At 33.8% G+C, this 22812-nt stretch overlaps 1 protein-coding gene across 1 annotated transcript in view; it reads right to left on the minus strand.

Annotated features, from left to right (window-relative positions):
* Positions 1–22812, minus strand: part of LOC114328928 (sushi, von Willebrand factor type A, EGF and pentraxin domain-containing protein 1) — a 208499-nt gene that overhangs the window by 18419 nt on the left and 167268 nt on the right. Inside the window, exons 3-5 of the mRNA XM_050659175.1 lie at positions 15676–15981; positions 12212–12334; positions 3225–3515 (exon numbers count right to left, since the gene is read on the minus strand). Coding sequence (XP_050515132.1) covers positions 3225–3515; positions 12212–12334; positions 15676–15981 — 720 coding nt within the window. The remainder of the gene's footprint in view (positions 1–3224; positions 3516–12211; positions 12335–15675; positions 15982–22812) is intronic.

Here is a 22812-nt window from a genome sequence, read left to right on the forward strand (position 1 = left end):
ACATCACAAGCAATAGAAATACGTAAATCAGTACGACAGGGATGCATTTTGTCACCACTTCTATTTAATGTATACGGTGAAAGCATCTGCCAAGAAGCCCCTTTGCAAGCAAACGAAGGAATCGTAATCAGTGGAGAGGTTGTAAATAATATTCGATACGCAGACGATACAATAAATATGGCTTGCAACAATTATGGCATAAACCCAGCATAGGGTCTTCAGTAAAAACATGACACAACCAGCACATATTAGTATAAACGGCATTTAAATTGAAAAAGTATCAAGTTACAAATACTTAAGAACTTAAATAAACGAAACTGGAGATCAAAACAATGAAATAAAAAGACGTATCGAAATTGCCAAAGCCACCTTTATGAAGATGAAAAAAATCTTCTGCAATAGAGATATAAGCATCCCTCTACGAATAAAAATGCTAAGAGACTACGTATTTAACATGCTATTATACGGTGTAGAGGCCTGGATTCTCAAATAGAACAACATAAAAAATATTGAAAGTTTCGAGATGTGGTTCTACCGTTGAATGCTGAAGATAAGTTGGGTTGAAAGAGTCACAAATCTTGAAGCAATACGAAGGATAGGAAAATACCCAGAAATTTTGTTAACGATAAAACGAAGAAAACTTGAATATTGAGGTAACCTGATGGGAGGACATAAATACGCATTGCTTCAAAATATAATGCAAGGTAAAATAGAAGGAAACCGGAATCCAGGCCGTAGAAGAATGCTATGGTTGCGGAATTTGAGAGAGTGGTTTGTCTGCATCGCTAATGAACTCTTTAGGTAAGCTGTAAACAAGGTCAGGATAGCCTTGATGATTTCTAATCTCCGATAGGAGTGGTACAAGAAGAAGAAGAAGCCAATCTCCGCGAAATTTCAGCGAAATAATCAAACTACTCGACGATAAGGCTAAACATTCTCTGCTAAGCCTCTTCAATAAAATATACGAAACAGGGCATATACCAGCAGACTTTACACTGTCATGCACTAGTCACTTTACACTAACCAGACTGGCTACTGTCAACATTTGTAATAATACCGAAAAAAATAAACGTCAAAGGGTGGAGCGATCCTGGCACTATCAGTCTGATAAGTCATGTACTGAAAATTTTCTTAAGAATACTAGACTCGAGAATTTACAACAAAATAAAAGTACAACTAATACTCCCACTAGGTGGTGATATGATACGCATTCTACCCCTTGACGTAATTCTACAAAATTACGTAAACATTTTTGTTGGATGTCCATTTGTTCAAGTTGGAAGGTCCAAAATAATAACGGGTTAGGTAATTATAAATTGTAAAATTTTAGCATCTCAATAATGCTATTTCAGATCAAAAGGAAAATTTATATGTATCTATAAGCGAGGTTCCTACAACCTCTGCCGCTTCTCGCATTTCGACGGCCATCATTTTCTGTCCATCCATTCGTCTTCTTTGATGGCTCTATCTTTCATGATATGCCGTACATTTTCTTCCCAGGCAACTGAAGGTCTTCCTCTTCTTCTTCTTTGGTGTGGTATGTAATTCAAAGCTTTCTTTGGCCATCTATCTTCATTCATTCGTTTCACGTGACCATACCACACTAGTTGTCTTGTTTCAATTCTATCTACACTAGAATATACAGTATGTGTCCTTCTAATATCTTCATTCCTGATGTGATCTTTTTTAGATATACCACACGCTCTCCTTAGATAATCCATTTCTACTACTTCTATTCTTTTTCTATCTTTTTTTGTCATCTGCCAAACTTCTGCCCCATAAGTCATAATAGGCTCTACCAAGGTACGATAGATTGTCAATTTCGTTTTTTGTCTTATATCTTTAGACCACAGTAGAGAGCTTAGAATGTTTACCGCTTTTTTGCCCTGCTGCGTTCTCTTTTCGATGTCTCTTTTGGTAGTGCCTTCTTTAGTTATTATAGATCCGAGATATTTATATTCATTACATCTTTTTGTGGTTCTAATTTCTAACTCTGGATCTTCTTGATCATCCCCTATTTTAAGATACTCTGTCTTTGACATATTCATATTGAGGCCCCATTTTTCATATTCTTTCTTTAGTTTTCTAAACATGTAGTCCATGTCTTCCTCATTTTGTCCTCCTCAGGAAAATTTATAAAAAATTTAAAAATACACAAAAGTACAAATTCAGGCCTTAGATTAATAGCATTAATGTCCGACTGATACATTATTTGGCAAATAATGACATGATTTAAAAGTCAGTTAAATATGATATATTTTCCTAAGGCGTTATTTTTCAAAATAACACCCTAGGGTATTAAATTTAAATAAAGAGTTAAATACTGCCAAGTTGAAAAATAACAACCTAAGTAAAACTATGGTTACTACAATTACGTTACGACTATTTTGCTGGTTAAACAGTCGGAAAAATGAAAGATTACCCATGAACGATCACATCAATCACTTATTTTGTATTTGCTGTCTTTTTCAGTGATTGATGTGATCGTTCATGGGTAATCTTTCATTTTTCCGACTGTATTAAAAAACTAAATTGTTCGCATATAAAGAATGTTTAGTCGGACATTAAACGTTGAAGGCACTACGCGTATTATGGATAATAACGCTTTCGGTCAACGTTTATCCCTCGGCCCAAATTCACTCGGTATACACACCATTGACAACAAGCTCTATTTTCCTTATAATACCCTTGGTAACTTAATAACTATAATGTCCGACTGGTATATTATTTGGCAAATAATGACATGATGTCAAAGTCATTTAAATATGATATATTTCCCTAGGCACCCTAGGGCCTATGTACTATTAAATTTAAATAAAGAGTTAAATACTGTCAAGTTGACAAATAACAACCTAAGTAAAACTATGGTTACCAAATTACGTTACGACTATTTTGCTGGTTAAACAATCGGAAAAATGAAAGATTACCCATGAACGATCACAACAATCACTTATTTTGTATTTGCTGTCTTTTTCAGTGATTGATATGATCGTTCATGTGTAATCTTTCATTTTTCCGACTGTATTAAAAAACTAAATTGTTCCCATATAAATAATGTTTAGTCGGACATTAAACATTGAAGGCACCACGGGTATTATGGATAATAACGCTTTCGGTCAACGTATATCCCTCGGTCCAGGGGCCCTCGGACCCATGGTACCTTAATAACTATTAAATAATTATAAAATTTAAATTTTAATACATCGAAATTTTTAACAACTTACCATTTACCCACTTCCACGTTCTTGAAATTACGCTAGGGTCTTTCTGCGCTCCAATCCAGACAAACTGAGTTTTCAATTTTGATTTTCTTCTATCTAATTCTGAATGCAGAAACGTTGTTTGCATTGGGCTCATCGAATGTATCAATTCGCCGTATTGTTTTTGACAATAAGTTTTTGCATCTGCAAATGACCCACCTTTAGTTATTTCGAATTTGTAGCAAGTTTGAGCAAAGGTGGCCAGCTCGGTTTCATCTGGAGAGTTTGTTGGTACGCATCTATCCAATGAAAACTCTGTAAAATAAAACAGTTTTCTATAAAATTATACATTTTTATAAATTTTTCTGATAATACATACAGGGTGGGACATTAGTGCGAGAAAGTCCAATTACTCGTTTGTCGTAAGAGATACGAAAAAACGTTATTTAGGTAAAAGTTGGGGTGCAGATAGGATCATAATTTAAAAATATACAGGGCCACCCGTATTGACAGGGTGACACAAGCTTATCTTTTTTTTTAAATGGAACACCCTATATATTTTTACATTTTTGGATTTTCCTCGATGCCTTCTTTAATAAAATATAGGGTTTTGTAATATTATACGAGGTAGTTTAAAGGATAATTACGTTTTTTTGTTAATTTCGTGGCAACATTCACACCCTGTAGAATTGTAGTGATTCGACATTAAGATTTCTATTTATGTTCAGACGATTTTTAATATAGTCTTTTATTGTTAAACATTACTGATATAAAGTAAGTTATCAATCAAAGTAGCACAGAAAACAACAATAAATATCGTTCCCATACTACCAGATTGACAACAGGTGGAATACTTTCTTTGGTTACAACCTCCCGAGATTTTCAAAAATTATAAATCATACAGGATGCCGAGGAAATTAAGATGAGAGAATTTTAAATAATTCACAACCCATCTGCTCAGCGTGGTAAAAGTTCCAACAAGAAAGATTCCTTAGTTTTCAACAAAAGAGTAAATGAATTAAAAAGTGTAAACATTTTCAATTTCTTTGCAACACGAAAATGCAGCAGCTGCATAATACTCTGGTTAAATCGGAGAGTGCAGGAAGAGTCTATACCGGTTTCGGAGGTTTTTTTCCTCCTCATCAGTAGTCCCATATCCTCTTCTCTCCGATTTCCCCAGGCATCAATCTCGGAAAGGCCCAAAGTATGATGCCTGGAGAAATCGGAGAGAAGAATATATGGGACTACTGATGAGGAGGAAAAAACTTCCGAAACCGGTATAGACGCTTCCTGCACTCTCCGATTTAACCAGAGTATTATGAAGCTGCTGCATTTTCGTGTTGCAAAGAAATTGAAAATGTTTATACATTTTTTATTACTAATATAGTTAAATGTCTAATTTTAGTACACTGGGTTAGTCGAAACTCAGAATAAGTATTTTCTGAGTTATATTAAATGGAACACCCTGTATTTTAGTACTGTAAGGATAACAATAATTAAAAGTATTTACAGAGTAGTGAAAGAACTTATACATATAGCAGGAAAAAGATTTGAATAATTCAATTGTCAAAGAGGTATCAAACAAGGAGAGAGTCTTAGCCCGCTACCATTCATAATGGTCGTGAACGAATTTATTAGAAAAACTGTAGAAAGAACCAACCAAATACGAAGAATACTACGATACCAAATATTACAGTCAGTAAAAATAGAAGCCTTATTGTATGCGGTTGACACAGTCCTTAGAGCTTATTCCGTGACCAAAATGGAAAAATTTATTAACATATGGACAGAGGAAATAGAGAAACTAAACATGGAAATTAACGTCAAGAAAAGTAAAATAATGGTCATAGGTGAAAAGCAAAATAATGAAATAAATATAAAATGCAAAAATACTCAACTGGATATAGTTAACACATATGATTATCTTGGAAGTATAATTACCAATAATGGAGAAATAGACCTCGAAGTAACAAACAGAACAAAAAAATCGAAGAAACTGCACTACGCACTAGCGTAAGTTCTGAGAAAAAAGAATTGCCCCAAGAAATAAAGATGAAAATATGTATATAATACTTACTGATGAAAATTGGACTTTGCAGAAAAAACATAATAGTAGGATAAACGCAAAGGAGATGAGATATCTACGAGCTGTAGCCGGAAAGACCAAATGGGATAGAAAAATAAATGAGACAATAAGAGGGATAATCAAACAGGAAACAATAATGAACAAAATAGTGAAGAGACAATTAAACTGGTATGGACATCTGATAAAAATGAATCCCAGTAGACTAACGAGAATAATTCACTTCTTCTTCTTCTTCTTCCTCTTTATAAGCAATTGTGCTTGTTCATTGGCGGATTGATACCTCTATGGAAGGTTGTCACTTCATCTTTTGCGCGGTCGGCCGATACTTCTTCTGCCGATTGGTGATTTATCTCGTGCAATTTTGAACACACGTGTCTCCCCCATTCTGGTTATGTGGTTGTTCCATTCTTTTTTCTATTTAGTGTCCATTCGTTTATACACTGTACGTTACATTGTCTTCTAATATCTTTGTTCCTCTTTCGATCTCTCAGTGTATTTCCTGTAATTCTTCTCAGTACTCTCATCTCTGCCGTTTCCAGTAGTCTTTGTGTTGTGGCTGTATCTGGTCTTGTTTCTGATGCATATGTCATTATTGGTCTTACACTGGCTTTATAAATTCTTGACTTCACCTCAGTGTTAATATGTCGGTTTCGCCATATAGTGTTATTAAGGCATCCTGCCAATCTATTTGCTTTTTGTACTTGATTTCTCACTTCTTTGTCTAGGTCTCCGTAACTTGACAATGTAATTCCAAGGTATTTTACTTCCATTACTTGTTCAATACTGATACGATCAATTTCTATTATGCATCTGATTGGTTCTTTACTGATTACTATTGTTTTGGTTTTCTAAGATGAAATTGTCATACTGAATTCTTTTTGTTTGATAGTTCATCTCTAACTCCGCCTGCAGTTTTGTTTGGTGTGATCGAGTAGCTCACAGAACTGTTGCCGGTCCCAAGCCCGGATAAAGGAGGAGGGGGTCTACAGCCAGGTTAGCACCCTATTGATAGACGTTAAAACCATAGCTCATAGAAACAGGATTATGCCTCGGAACAGGAATGATTTCATTACGACGACCAACGCGAGAATAATTCACGAAATAAGGAATATCACAAAAAAGGAAAAGGTAGACAGAAAGAATGGAAGATATAATATGGGTGAATATGTAGCATAACTAAACCCAAATCCGACACCTGAAAGGGTATAAGGAAGAAAGAAAGAAAGATAAATACACAAAATAAAAACAAATAGACCTGCAGCCATCCCCAAAAAAAGTTATGTATATGCTTTTTTCGAAAAAAGAATGCATTTTACTTTTATGTAGGTATTCAACCTATGGGTCTATAAAAAATACATTTGGACGTATATGGACATATAGTCCAGAGAAATAAGATTTTTCTCGTGACGCATCCCCCTCCAGGCCAAAACCAAATTTTTTGAGTAGTATGGACATTTATATTAATAACCTTTATGTTTCCTGCAGCCGATTTTGATGATATACATAGTTATAAACAAATGAAGATCAAAAAACGGTAAATTTTCGCTTTTTTCGTCTATAACCAAAAAGTTAAGCATTTTAAACAAATTTGAGAGTAAGAAACTCATAAATCGTCTAAAAAATTTCAATATGACGTTCGCTGAATATGTCTATCCTTATTGGTTGCTTAGAAAATTGCAAAATAAATCATAAATTTCGAGTTTTTATAAATATTCATAACTTATGTAAAAATGAATTTAGAACCTTCTTATTACACGAATTGCTGAGACTTCTGGTGCTTAAATTATATTTTAAATTTCAAAGCAATTGGTCAAATAGTTTAAAAGTTATTTAATTTGTTTATCCCAAATTCATTTTTTTGCAACACTATAAGTCAGAAAATTATGAGGTTACAGTAAGACTTCTGACAGTTTATGGAAGAAGAACATTTATACTATTGACTTAATTAAAAAAAATGACAAAAAGTAATTTTAAACAGTGTAAAATTATTTTGCAAAAACATGTCGATTTTTTGCTTACTTATAAACAATTTAGAATAACTTTTTAACCGTTACCCGTAGAAAAATTATTTTTTCATATTTGGAAAGACTGAATTTTTATACACATTTAGAAAGAAAAACAATTGTCCTAGGACAATTAGGGACGAAGTTGGCCCCCCCATTTTTAATTCACATGTTTTTGCAAAATAATTTTGCAGTATTTAGAATTATTTTTTGTCATTTTTTTTTAATTAAATTAGTAGTATAAATCTTCTTCTTTCATTAACTATCCAAAGTATTAATGTAACTTCATCATTTTCTGACTTATAGCGTTGCAAAAAAAATAATTTGGGATAAACAAATTAAATACCTTTTAAACTATTTGACCAATTGCTTTGAAATTTAGGGTATGATTTAAGTACCAGAAGTCTCAGCATTCCGTGCAATAAGAACGCTCTAAGTTAATTTTTACATAAGTTATGAATATTTATAAAAACTCAAAATTTATGATTTATTTTGAAATTTTCTAAGCAACCAATAAGGATAGACATATTTAGCGAAAGCCATATTGAAGTTTTTTATACGATTTATGATTTTCTCACTCTCGAAGTTTTTTGATCTTCATTTGTTTATAACTATGTATATCATCAAAATCGGCTGCAGGAAATATATAGGCTATTAATATAGATGTCCATACTAGTCAAAAAATTTGGTTTCGGCCTGGAGGGGGTTGTGTCACCAACAGAATATTTTTTTCTTTATTTCTCTGAACTAATATTTTGTAAAGTATATGGACGTATTATGGCAAAAACAATCTATAGCACTCTCCTAACACAATCATCCACTATGTATACTATACAGTATTCTGCAAATGTCTGGAATAATTTCGATAATATTTCGTAAACCGGCGACTTTAAGGAAAAATACCGAAACACGTCGATTTTTATGTTTAAATTACGATATTTTGGCATATATTTCATACCAGTCACGTCATCCATATGGACGTGATGACGTAATCGATTATTTTTTTAAAATGAGACTAGGGGTCGTGTGATAGCTCATTTGAAAGGGTATTCAATTTTGTATTCAGTAATATAAATATTAACACAATTGTTTATACAGTGTCCAATTTTTTTTTAATTAAACTAATTGACAAAAAAAGAAGAATGTATGTAATTTATTTACTTCAAAATACATTTTACTATTGTCAGAAAACAGAAAAAAATGTTTATTTGACAAATAAGCATTGTTTTTCGCTTAAATTCAATGTTCAAACCAGCTCCCACCAACCACCTGCCTCTTGTAAGTTTGAACATTTAATTTAAGCGAAAAGCAATACTTATTTGTCAAATAAACATTGTTTTTCTGTTTTCTGATAGCAGTAAAATGTATTTTGAATTAAACAAATTACATACATTCTTCCTTTTTTGTCAATTAATTTAATTTAAATTTGGTTTTTGGCCACTGTGTATAAACAATTATGGTAATATTTATATTACTGAATACAGAAATTAAATACCCTTTCAAATGAGCTATCACACGACCCCTAGTCTTATTTAAAAAAAATCATCGATTACGTCATCACGTCTATACGGATGACGTCACTCGTATGAAATATATGCCAAAATATCGTAATTTAAAAATACAGATCGACCTCTTTTGGGATTTTTTCTTAAAGTCGCCGGTTTACGAAACATCGAATTTATTCCAGACATTTGCACCATACTGTATAACACTGTAATTATAACTGAAAAATTAAGATTTCATGGAATCCGGAACCGATGATATTATTTAATCACTGTTTGTATCAATAAAATTATATAACAACAAAAGAACAGTAATTTAAACTGAAGTTACGTTTCATTAAATCCTCGTAAAATAAGTAATAAATAAATATTGTTAGACTGAAGGATAAAGCAGCATTTTAATAGATTTTCATGAGCGTAGAGGATAAGAGGCAGAAGGACATGTTTTCTATTTGTCTTGTATCATTTCGTCATTAATTTGTGCCATAAACGTCATAATATGTTTATTATCATGATACATGTAGAATTTCATTATTAGTACCTATAGTCGGAAAAATGAAAGAATACCCATGAACGAACATATAAAACACGCTGTATTTTCCTGTCACCGTGTCACACAAAAAATTGGCCAGCGCAAGTACATGTAATAATTATTGTTACATGTACTTGCACTGGACAATTTTCTTTGTGGCACGGTGACAGGAAAATACAGCGTGTTTTATATGTTCGTTCATGGCTATTCTTTCATTTTTCCGACTGTACGTTCGCTAACGACAAAATCTTTAAATTTTAAAAAACTGTTTGGATTGACAAGGAATTTTGGCATACACACAGCTAACAAGTCAAAGAAAAAAGTGATATTGTGCCGATGTGTGCTTTTGCCCTGGGGTGAACTTCACCCCTACTCGGTGGTGAAAAAATATACGTCCAAAGTAAGTTCGAAAATGGATAAACTGACTAATTTTAAGTAACTTTTGTTCTATAGAATTTTTCCACCAAGTCAATACTTTTCGAGTTATTTGCCAGTGAATATGTTCATTTTTCAACAAAATAACCACGTTTTTAGACGTTTTTTCGCAAATAACTCAAAAAGTAAGTATTTTGTCAAAAAAAACATTCTCAGCAAAAATATTGCCTATAAAAAGTGAAAAAAATGGTCTATATTAGGTCTCTAGACTTAGTAGAAACAGAGTTATAGCTAATGAAAGATAGTTTCATATTCGTCAATTTCCAAATCGAATATTTTAATGTGAATTCACCAAAAAATGAAGCACTTTTTTGGGAAAGCTCATTACATCTTTTTTAAAGTATTTAAAGAAGCTTTATTTTTGTTTTATAAAAAAAATTTCCCCTTTTTTGGTAAAACAATCAGGAAAATCACCTCCTAATTAGCATCTTAAATGAACTTAATCGTTACCACTTCACAAGTTGCTTTACTCGTGTATGTATTGTTTATATGCTCTGTAAGCTTCATCGATTCAAAGTCCTTATTTTTGAAAGGGCTGTAGTTGGAAGGGCTTGAATCACTAATCACGAGTGTATGCAAATCTAGAAACACCAAATCTTAACCAACTTTTGTCTTACAGAAAAACAAAAAATACAAAATATTCAGAAAAGTAAATCCGACTCTTTTACTGTTTGAGATTTTTGGTATCTAATAATTTTGAAGTTATGAAATTTTACTTTAAAGCCAAATTTTTTGAAAAATAAGCACCTCGAATCGATGAAATTTACAAATCATATAAACACAACATAACTAAAGCGTAACTTGTGAAGAGGTAACGATTAATTTCGTTTAAGTTGCAATTAAAGGATGATTTTCCCGATTCTCTTTAGCTAAAATAAAAAGGGACCAACTTTATTTTGAGCACATCTTGCTTACATTTGAAACTAGAAACATTTTTTTATAAAAACAGAAAAAAACTTTTAGTAGGGGGGCAAAGTATGCTAAATTTGCAGTCATTCGAACGTTATGGGGACCTATTGGGTTGTGATTATTAGGTCCTAGAATCAAAAAAAGTTAGTAAAATTTTCCATTTTAATGGGCGCTTTCCATTTTTTAATTGAATTTTCCATTTCCAACAATCGTTTTTTCCGATTATAGCGCCATCTATCCATAATACGAAAAAATATCTGGAATAAAAGTTCCTTATTTTTACGTAAAGAATCCAAATATGCCATAAATAAATTGTTGGTCCCATTTAAGATTTTAAAGTAACCCCTCACCTCCGTGGGGGGTCATGTTTGGTACCATTCGATAGATTTTTCAAAAACATTTTGAAAGTGTATTTTGCAGTTTTTCGATCTGCTGTTCATTTTTGCGAAATATCGCGGGGTTTGTATTTAAAATTTTAAATTTACCACCCACCTCTCACCGTGGGGGTCACGTTTAGTACCATTGGATAGAGTTTTGAAAAATATTGAAGACGTATTTTTTAGTTTTTCGATCCGACGTTCATTTCGCTTTTTCTTTGTGAAACTTTTTGACTCACCCATTTCCTTACGCCCCGCTCAAATCGTCAGATTTTTTAAATATACACTCTTTTGCATGTACTTAACTTACCTTATCTTAATCTGACAATTTCGAGTATTTTAAAGGATAAATTTTTTTTTTTCGGGCCCCCCTTAACGAGCTTTCCTATGTTAAGAGCCAATATATGGTAGAGGTACATCTGCAGGGTTCCAGGTTTCCTGGTGATATGATAATCTGACGCGCTTGAGTAACTGCAGAAATACCCGCTTGGGCTCCCCTACTATTTTCTTAAACACTTCAAAAAAGCTGTAATGAGTTTTCCCCAAAAAGTGCTTCATTTTTTGGATATTTCACGTGAAATATTCTATTTGGAATTTGGCAAGTATGAACCTTTTTTTCATTAGCTATAACTTTGCTTCTACTAGGTCTACAGACCTCATGTATACAGCATTTTTTTTACTTTTTTACAGGCTATATTTTTGCTAAGAATGTTTTTTTTTAATAAAATACTTACTTATTGAATTACATATTTGGGAAGAATCGTTTAAAAACGTGTTGTTTTACAACATATTTACTCGCAAATAACTCGTGAAAAACTCTATAAAATAAAAGTTTCTTAGAATTAGCCAGTTTATCGAAATACGGGCTTATGCATGATTTTTCACACCCGAGAAGGGGTGATTCTTCAAAAATACAAACATTTTACCTTCTTTGACACAATTTTTTTTAATAATCGTAAATTTATTTATTTCTTCTTTGTTGTTTAATACAAGGTCATTTTGGTCGCTCATGCAAACTTTAAATCTCACAATACTAAATTTGCAACAGGGAACAATATATTTGTCATTATTGTTCAACTATGAAATCTATGGCGAAACTGCATGACGCTGTCTATGTGCTATTTGTTTCGTCTGACTGCGTTTTATGTCTTATAACGATTTTCTTACCATTTGAAGTGAAAATTTCAACCTCGCAAAGCGATAATGACCCTTCAACGCCGACCAGCTGAAGAAACACATGTTGTCCTGTTAGCACTCGGGCACACGTGAAGGTTTTCGATACTCCTTCATCTGAAAAATTATAGAAAGGGATATATTACAAATTATATTTTATACAACCTGCGTTAACAGAGTAACCATAACCTGTCTAACACAGGTTATGAAAAAAAAACTAGAACGTGGACAAGACACATATAGTTTTTGTCGACCTAACGAAGGCATATGACACAGTTTTCGTGGAAAAATTGTCGGATGTTTTGGACAATACACACATATCGGCAACTGTCATCAAAACCATACAATGCCTCTATAAAGATTTTATGTCAAGGGTAAAGAGAGGTAGGTAACCATCTATCAACTAGCTTCCAAGTAACAAAAGGCCTTAAACAAGGGTGCTGTTTATCTCCCATTCTATTCAATATATATACCGACGGTGCTCTCAAACTTTGGAAGCAGAAATGCAGTGGTATGGGTATACCAATCGGGGACATAACACTATACACTTTGAACTACGCAGACGACCAGGTGGTAGTTGCCCAAGATAAGGAAGAATTAGAATATATGACGAGAAAATTGGTGGAGCAATAGATGAAATGGGGTTTAGAGGTAAACATAAAGAAAACACAATATCTACATGTTGTTCTGAAGCTAATTTCTTGTGGCATTTTTACAATTTTAACTATTTATAATGGGAAATAAGCCGCAATATTATTAAAAAATGATTTTTATTAACGTTTCGATGCCCAAATCGGGTGCCGTTGTCAAAATACAAAATACTACTAACATAAACAAAAATGTTGTTGCTTAGTAAAAAAATTCTTCTAATAATTTATTTAATTTGACTCATTTATATCGGCAATTCAGATACATATGATACATTTTAAAGTAGAAGACTTTAAAATGATATTGCCAATATTTATGAGTTGCATTCCTGGAACGACTTTACTGAAAGATAGTTCATTCGATTACATGAAATCAACCCCAACTCAAGAATATCCGTCACAAGAAATCATAGCATGTGATCTGTCTTTAAAAAGACAACCACATGCAACGGTGACATTAAAATTCTCGCGTTAGAGATCTCATAGTAAATCACGAGGGAAAACCAGTAAAAACCTCGTGATACTATCCCGACATCGTAAGTATTTGGTCTTACATTTAATTTACTCTCAATAGTAATAGAAAGTCAATAGAAAGAAAATACCACAATTAGTAAGTCAATAGTAGAGTTAGTACATATTTTATATTTTAGTATTACTTATATATCCATGTATTATTGATATTATTTATAATTTAAACAAAATTATAGTAAAGTCAGAATTTGGTATTAATTTTGAGAGTAAATTAAATGTAAGACCAAATACTTACGATGTCGGGATAGTATCACGAGGTTTTTCCTGGTTTTCCCTCGTGATTTACTATGAGATCTCTAACGCGAGAATTTTAATGTCACCGTTGCATGTGGTTGTCTTTTTAAAGACAGATCACATGCTATGATTTTTTTGTGACGGATATTCTTCAGTTGGGGTTGATTTCATGTAATCGAATGAACTATCTTTCAGTAAAGTTGTCCCAGGAACGCACCTCATAAATATTGGCAATATCATTTTAAAGTCTTCTACTTTAAAATGTATCATATGTATCTGAATTGCCGATATAAATGAGTCAAATTAAATAAATTATTAGAAGAATTTTTTTACTAAGCAACAACATTTTTGTTTATGTTAGTAGTATTTTGTATTTTGACAACGGCACCCGATTTGGGCGTCGAAACGTTAATAAAAATCATTTTTTAATAATATTGTGGCTTATTTCCCATTATAAATAGTTGAAACAATATCTACACATCGGTAACCAAATACAACAGGAAGACCTAAATCTTGACGGAAGTAACTACATCAGGGGATGTACAGTGTACAGAGTATACATATCTAGGGATTAAATTAACACAAATAGTGACAGAACGGAACCCAGCATAGATGATACAGTGACGAAGACTAGAAAGGTTACTAGAGCCCTAAAACCTGCCTTGTGGCAGCATAACATAACTTTAAAAACAAAAATAAGCTGCTTACTACTGAAATGGATTTTATTAGAAGAGCTTCCAGAATATCGAAATGTGACCATGTTCGAAATGAAAAGATCAGAGAAAAAGTAGGTAAGGAGAAAACAATAGTGGAAGAGGTACGACGAAAACGACTCACTTGGTATGGACACGTTCAACGATTGAAAGATGAAAGAATACCAAAAATTACAATGAGATAGATACCGCCAGAAAAACGAAAAAGAGGAAGGCCACCGACCTCCTGGAAACAAGGAATTACAAAAGCCATGTCAGAACGAAATCTGCAAGAAAGAAACTGGCTAGACCGACAGGCTTGGCGATTGGGTACCGGAAGGCGTAAAACGTTATAGAACCGGTTATATATTTATACAAACAATGAACTACTACATGGAGATGCTCTTTCACCACAACTCTTCCTTCAACTTAGCTCTGCAACACACAATCAGAAGTGCAAGAATCGAAAAACCGACTACAGTATTTTATCGAGAAGGAATAAACTTACATATTGTTGGCATTTGTAGACGATATAGATCTAATAGGAAACACGAAACACCAGATTTATTAAAGATGAAGGAGACTTTTGTCAGGTTCGAGAAGGAAGCAGAGTAGAGGGGGTTCCTAATCAATGAAAATAAAACGAAATATATGTATATGAGCCGCCATAAACAAAGCAGAGACAGGATCGGTCAGAACATCACCATCGATGACTTTAACTTTGAGCGCGTTAGAGAATTTAAGGATCATGGAACAACAATAACTAAAGATAATAACGGATCACAAGAAAAGATACAATTATATAAAACAATCATACAACCCGTAGTGATGTATGGAAGTGAAACGTGGACGATAATAAAATCAAACTAAGAGAGACTACGTTTTTGGGAAAGAAAAATCTTAAGGAAGATCTTTGGGCCTGTGCTTGATGAAGCAGGAGGATAATATAGGATAAGGACTAAAAAAGAGCTCAAGGACTATAACCACACGGCAACATCATAAAAGAAATAAAGTCCAGAAGACTCTAATGGGCAGGACACCTCAGAAGACATTCTGTCCCAACTGGAAGAAGACTATGTAAACGCCCTCGACTCCGGTAGCGAGATAATATAGCAGGAGACCTGAAAGCTATAGGCTGGAGAAGTGGATAGAGATTGCTCACGACAGAGTACAGAAGAGTGTGGTGGGCATGCTGTTGAGTCGGATAATACCAACGAAAGGTTGTACCGCCACGGAATAAGTCTTCTTCTTTTTTTCTTCTCCCAATCATTCAGTTGTCATAAGTGTGTACAAAAACGTATCAGTCTTTACAATCTATTATTGTATTATTCAAAAGAACAATTAAGAAACTCACCAATTGTACCCGGAAACCAAGCGCATAGAGGATTCTTTTGTAAATCGTTACTACTATTCCCTACTCTAATTTCCAGATCCTGGAGAGGCTGATGCCCGCAGCAACCTCTGGTGGTAATTCTTATAACTTTAATAGGGTACGGCTTAAGCAAATCTACTTGCCACCAAGGACTAGTTTCCCTTTGAGTTTCTGAACATCTCTTGCCGTCGTGTTCAGTACTTTTGTCTCCATCGTTGGCATTCAGTGCTGATCCTCCTTTAACTGTGGTTGATTGGTTGGACGGACGTCGATAGGCCACATTGATTCCTAAAAGTAACAGAAATAATACATGAAATGATAAACAAAGTATAGCATGCGATATAATATTAGAATAATAACAATATTAAATATTTTTTAGGAAATAACTATGCAGCAGAGGATTAAATTTGAGATAAATAACTTCTATAAAATAAACAAGTACTTAATGGACATAAGTAGAGGTCGGAATATATGCAAAACGTCTTCTTAAAGTGCCCTCTCCTCAATGGAGATTGGCTACTACAATTGAAAACTCTTCTCTGTTTTAAGCTGTTATTATTAGCTGTTCAAAATTTAGCCCTCTCCATTGTCGGCTGTATCTGAGCCACGATAGCCTTTTCCTTCATAGTCGCCTCTTTCCCTCGATGTTTCACTATAAGTTGAGCATACTGGTACTTATTATTTCTCAGTATGTGGCCTAGATATGACGTTTTTCTAACTTTCACTGTGTTTAAAAGTTCTTTTTCCTTACTGTCCTTGCGTCCATGTCTCAACTGCATAGAGAAGAGTCGACCAGACGTAGCATTTTGATAAACGTAGTCGAATTTCGAGTTTTATTCGAGAATCACAAAGCAGCTGTTTGATTTTTTTGAAAGATTTTCTGGCCTTTTCTATTCTCGATCTTATTGCTAGATCAGGATTTAGGCTGCTATTGATCCAACATCCTAAGTACTTAAATCTATTGACCTGTTCTAAAATGTGCCCATTTATTGTGCTAGGTTGAGGTACGTTTTGGTTTTTTCGGATTGACATCACTTTGGTTTTTTTAATGTTTATTTTCATAGGTACCAAATTGCTCACATGTCGAGTTGGTCTTGCCCATGAGTTGTTGTAGACCCAAGTCGGAATCCGCAATAAAGACCGTATCATCGGCGTATCTGATGCTGTTGATATTTACGCCATTCGCCTTGATTCCATCCTTGGAATGCTCCATATATGCAAAATACATTCTTTGCATTTGTGGCATATTTTGCACAACTTTCATATTTTTAAAAGAAATTGCATTTTTTTATGAAAAAAATGTATAATGCCAGTATTATCCGAATGTGTCTACATTTTCTCGAAATTGTTCGTTTAAATTTCCCGAGTAATAAAACCTTTTTCTTTGAATCATTTTGGGTGTGCCCGCCATTGTAATAAATGCTTTTAAAGAAACTGGTAAACAATTAACAATCCTAATGTACAAACAAAATGAAACATATATAAACACTTTTAGGTATACATAAACACATTATATAAACAAAAGGTGCGAAAGTGTTGGTGAAGCTTTTGGGAATAAGTAGCTGTATGAATCTCCGAAATTTACATTAGTTTCCTTTATGGTTTTCGTGTCAAATAATGTAAAAGTGCCTTTATAGTGTAATTTTATTACGTAACCCCTGACTTCGTTAATTTGTTTATATCGCGATGACCAAAATAAGTGCTTGAATTTAGCCACATCCTGAATTAAAGCTGGATGTAGAAAAATCATTTTATCGAACCATTTTCATTTTAAGACAAGTGCAAGCTTTGTCTTTTTGTTTCAGATATCTTCTGATATAAAATGTGTAATCGATCGGGTTTGCGGGTTTATATGTGATGCAAGAATAACCGTGTCATCAGCATATGTGGCAGCTGTGGTTAATCAGGTAGTTGGTATGGTAAGTCAGTAGTCAATAACAAATATAAAACAGGGCCAATAACGCTGCCTTGGAGCACACCAGCACCAGACTTAACTTCGAATAGCTCGACTCGGGATTTGTGCTATTTAACTACAGAATAACGGACTGGGACGTTTCGCCATCGCCGTTTCGCCGTCGCCATTTCGCCGTCGCCATTTCGCCGTCGCCATTTCGCCGTCGAGTCACTTCGCCGTCGGCCGTTTCGCCGTCGAGCTAATTCGCCGTCGGCCGTTTCTCCGTTGCCATCCCGGCATTGGTTAAGTTTACAAGAACATACTAACATACTAACTTTTTTTATACTAAATGTCGCAAGAACTTGATAACATACTAACTTTTTTATACTAAATGTCAGTGTAAATAAAATGCTGATATTGCTAGTAAAACCAAGTTATATTTTCGTATTCAACTATACATTGTTTTCGTCTGAAAAATAAAATATTTACAGATTTCAATTTCAATTGTTTTTACTGCATCAAAAATAAAAAACTTCATTATGCAAAAGTGATAGTATATAATCGTTCTAAAACCATTTAAAAACTTATTCATCCCGAAATTATAAGTACGAATGCTAACAACGAAATGGCGACGGCGAAATGGCTCGACGGCGAAATGGCTCGACGGCGAAACGGCGACGGCGAAATGGCTCGACGGCGAAATGGCGACGGCGAAACGGCGACGGCGAAATGTCCTAGACCCACAGAATAACGCTCGTATAAATACTCTTTCAAGATCAGAATGTTAGTGAAGATTTTTCTTCAGTTTATATAGAAGTCGGGTGCGCCACACCTTGCCGAAAGCTTCACTGATGCAAAAAAGGGCTGTACTACAGTACCTCTTGATCTCCAGGTCCTCATATGTTTTAGCAAGCGATGAGCTTGTTCTATGGTTCCATGTTTGCTGCGGAAACCAAATTTATTTTGTGGGATTAAGTTTGCCTCTAAGAGGTAGGCTTCAACCGTATTATAAGAGATTTTTTCAAATACTTCAGAGATTATTTGTAGAAGACTTATAGGCCTGTAGGATGTTAACTCGTTTAATTGTGGATTAGAACTGCATTAAATACTTGCGTTAATGCCTTTGTCTTTTTGCAAATGTTCTCTAATATTTTCCAGTTTCTTTTGTTGAGTTTTCATCCTTATACGTATTGTTATTCATAGATGGAGTTGCATATCAAGCAGCTGTTTGGATTCTGAAGGTAATGTTTGCTAACACCAATTATATAACATATTGTGATAAAGGGAAACAACAAGGTTCTTTCATCTAGTTTTTCTCCTAAAGCAATCCTCGATTTGTGTTTCTGTTGAATAGCTGTGGATCTTTTGGTTTTTGAACTATCTTAGCTTCGTAGATTAACATAATGATCTGGAAGGGGGATCATATTTTAAGATGTCTTGTATTACCACCCTTTGTCATAAAGAAGTCAATAACATCGGGAATTTTTTTAGGATCTGAGGGCCAGTATGTAGGTTTACCTGTTTAGAGTTTAGGCTATAGAGTTTAGTCTGTTGTTAGAAGTGAACATCAGTTCTGTGCCTTTTGTGGTTGCCAAACGGGATCCCCTTAGTTTATTCTTGGCGTTAAAGTCTCCGGCGCTAATGAATTTATTTGGAGAAAGGGAGGAACAATATGCCAAACAAATGATTATATTGAATTAACTTAATTTTATTAGAATCTACTAATCCAACCATCACTGTGACAAATTAGCTTCCGTTGAACGCTTTAATCGTTTTAATTACAATGAGTTCTAAATAATTTAATTAATTTTATATTGTTTTATGCAACTGATTTTCTCATGGAGCATTATTTATCAAAGCAATAAACATACATGTACATTTTTCTTTTTATGTATGAACTTATGTAACGGTTTTCTATTAAAGCTTTCCGCTACAAATTTAAGCCCAAATCTCTGAATTGGATCTCTCCGTTTTACTTTTGTGGCAGACGTAATCACCCAGAAACTAGATCAAAAAGTATATGAAATGATAATTCTATTTTTCCGTTTCCAAGTTCCTATTTGCTTCTTAAAACTTCTTCTTCCTGTTTCCTTAATAGGCTCGCGCCTGTTCCATCTTCGGATGCCTCCTTATCAGATATCCAGGTTGTCACTCCATCTCTTCCTTGGCCGTTCTCTACTCCTTCGGCCGTTTGGTGATCTGTCTCGTGCTATCTTTACCAGTCTTCCTTCTCCCATTCTACTTATATATGGCTATACCATTATTTTTTTCTTTTCAGTGTCTAGTCATTTATGTCCTCTATACATATTACAGTTTTGCCTGAGGTCCATGCTACGTTGTCTGTCCCATATAGCCCAATAAATGACCGTTTTGGAGTGTAATTTCCAGGGGCAACTCCGAATTGCATAAAAATTTGAATTTAGGCTCTACTTACCCTCCACTTCAAAGTTGAATTTGTGCCGTTGGTTGCTTTTACTTGGGGGGTGACATTTACCCCTCTCGGGGGGTGAAAAGCGCGTGTTTAAAATAAGGCCGGAAATGGATAAATTTACTTATTTTAAGCACCTTTTGTTCTATAAAGTTTTTTCCATAAGTCAATACTTTTCGAGTTATTCGCGATTTAAAATGTTGATTTTTCGACAAAAAAACTTCGTTTTCAGACGGTTTTTCCCAAATAACTCAAAAAGTAAATATTTTATCGAAAAAAATATTTTTAGCAAAAGTGTAGCCTATAAAAAAAGGAAAAAATGGTGTACCAGTAAAGTCTACTAATTGAGTAGAAGCAAAGTTGTAGCTCATGAAAAATACGTTCTTATTCGTCTAATTCCAAATCGAATAATTCAACGCGAAATCACCGAAGAAAGAAGCGTTTTTCGGGAAAACCTCATTAGCATTTTTAAAGTATCGAGAAAAAGCTTATTATTTGTTTTTTACAAAAGTTTACAGCATCAAAAATAAACGAGTTACACTGAAAAAAAAGTTGGCCCCTTTTCTTTTGGTAAAAAAATCGTGAAAACCTCCTCTATTTAGCACCCTAAATGAAATTAATCGTTTGGCTTTACCATCTGTTTTAACTGTATGCGTATTGTTTATATGATCTGTAAGTTTGATTGGTTTGAAGTGCTTATTTTTAAAAACACTTGGTTTTATACTAAAAAAAATTTTCTAAAAATTTTTGAAAAATTTCAATTTTTCAAAATAACTTAAAAAGTATTAGTGATAAGAAAAATCTTAAGGAGTAAAAAATGTAGGTTTTGTTATTATGCTAGTTTCATTTTGTTTCTCCGTAAGACAACAATTGGTTAAGATATGGCTGTTCAAAATTTGCATACACTCGTGATTGGTGACCCATTCAATCTTTCTCAATTATAACCCTTTCAAAAATAAACACTTTAAACCGGTGAGACTGACAGATCATATAAATAATAGATAGGTAAGTAAATTGTTTGTAAAGCGGTAGCGATTAATTTCATTACACGGCGAGATTTTCATGATTTTTTACAAAGAAAAGAGGGCCAACTTTATTTTTAGCGTAACTCGCTTATTTTTAATGCTAAAACTTTTGTTAACAATTAAAACAAAGCTTTTTATAAACACTTTAAAAAAGTTTCAATGGGTTTTTCCCGAAAAGTGCTTAATTTTTCGGTGATTTCACCTTGAAATATTCGATTTGGAATTAGACGAATAAGAACGTATTTTTCATGAGCTAAAACTTTGTTTTTATTTAATTGATAGACTTTACTGATACACCATTTTATTGGGTTTTTTTATAAGCTACATTATTGCTAAAAATATTTTTTTCGATAAAATATTAACTTTTTGAGTTATTTGCGAAAAACCGTCTGAAAACGTAGTTTTTTTGTCGAAAAATCAACATTTTCAATGGCAAATAACTCGAAAATATTGACTTACGTAAAAAACTCTATAAAACAAAAGTTGCTTAAAATCAGTCAATTTATCCATTTCCGTTCTTATCTTGAACGTATGTTTTTTCACCACCGAGAAGGGGTGACTGCCACCCCCCAAGTAAAAGCAACCAACGGCACAATTTCAACTTTGAAGTGGAGGGTAAGTAGAACCTAAATCCAAATTTTCATGCAATTCGGAGTTGCCCCTGAAAATTACACGGTATCGCCGAATTTCGTGTTCATTTACTGGGCTAATAATGATTTTCCTGAGATATCTCGAACTATTTTCATTTCACACCATCAGTCTTTTTGTCCTTGTGGTATCAGGTCTTGTTTCCGCAATGTAAGTCATAATTGGCCTAACTACTGCCTGTAAATCTTGTGTGTTGCGCCAGATAGTGTGTTTAAGACATCCTGCTATTCTGTTGGCTTTGTTTATTTGTGTGGCAACTTTCGCTTCTGTATCTCCATAACTGTGTATTAGTACTCCCAGGTAGCTGATACTTCTTTCTTGCTGGATTATTTTGCTGTCCACTTCCAGCTTGCACCTTCATGGGTCTTTAGAGATTACCATACTTTTTGTTTTATTTGGTGATACATATTATCATGCTGAACTTTCTTGCTGTTATATTAAATTGATATAAAAGCTGAAATTCATCTTCACTCTCTGCAATAAGTATGGTATCATGTGCAAATGTGCATATCATACTATAGAGATAATTTCTTCACCCATTCTGTACCTACCCTATACTCAGGTTTTTGACTTTATGAATTATTTCAACCATCATGAGGTTAAACAGCAGCGGGCTCAATGAGTCTGCTTGACGTATGCTTTTTTCTATTGGTATCGGCTGTGTTAGTTTGTTATTAATTCGGGCCTGTATGTTATTTCTGCTGTATATGTATGTTTTCGATAGTCTTAATAATGTCTGACGGTATGTTTTGCTTATATACTAGGTGAATTACGTCATTCAGCTCTACACGGTCGAATGCCTTTGGTAGATCTATGAAGCAGCAGTAAGCTGGGACGTTGTATCCTAGTGATTTTTCCATGACTTGCCTGACGACAAAAACTGCATCGTTTCAGGATCGTCCGGATCTAAAGCCTTGTTGTTCATCTACTACTCTAAATTCACAATCAAGATGCAGTAGAAATAAACAAACCAAGGCATGTTAAATGCTACTAGGAGCACTCCCAAATCATAATTTACAATGTATGTGCATTGTTAATCCCAAATCATGATTTACAAAGTTTATACATTGTAAATTATGATTCGGGAGTGCTCCTTGTAACATTTAACGTGTCCTGGTTTGTTT

The sequence above is a fragment of the Diabrotica virgifera genome, chromosome 8 (assembly GCF_917563875.1).
Source record: "Diabrotica virgifera virgifera chromosome 8, PGI_DIABVI_V3a".
NCBI classification, from domain to species: domain Eukaryota; kingdom Metazoa; phylum Arthropoda; class Insecta; order Coleoptera; family Chrysomelidae; genus Diabrotica; species Diabrotica virgifera.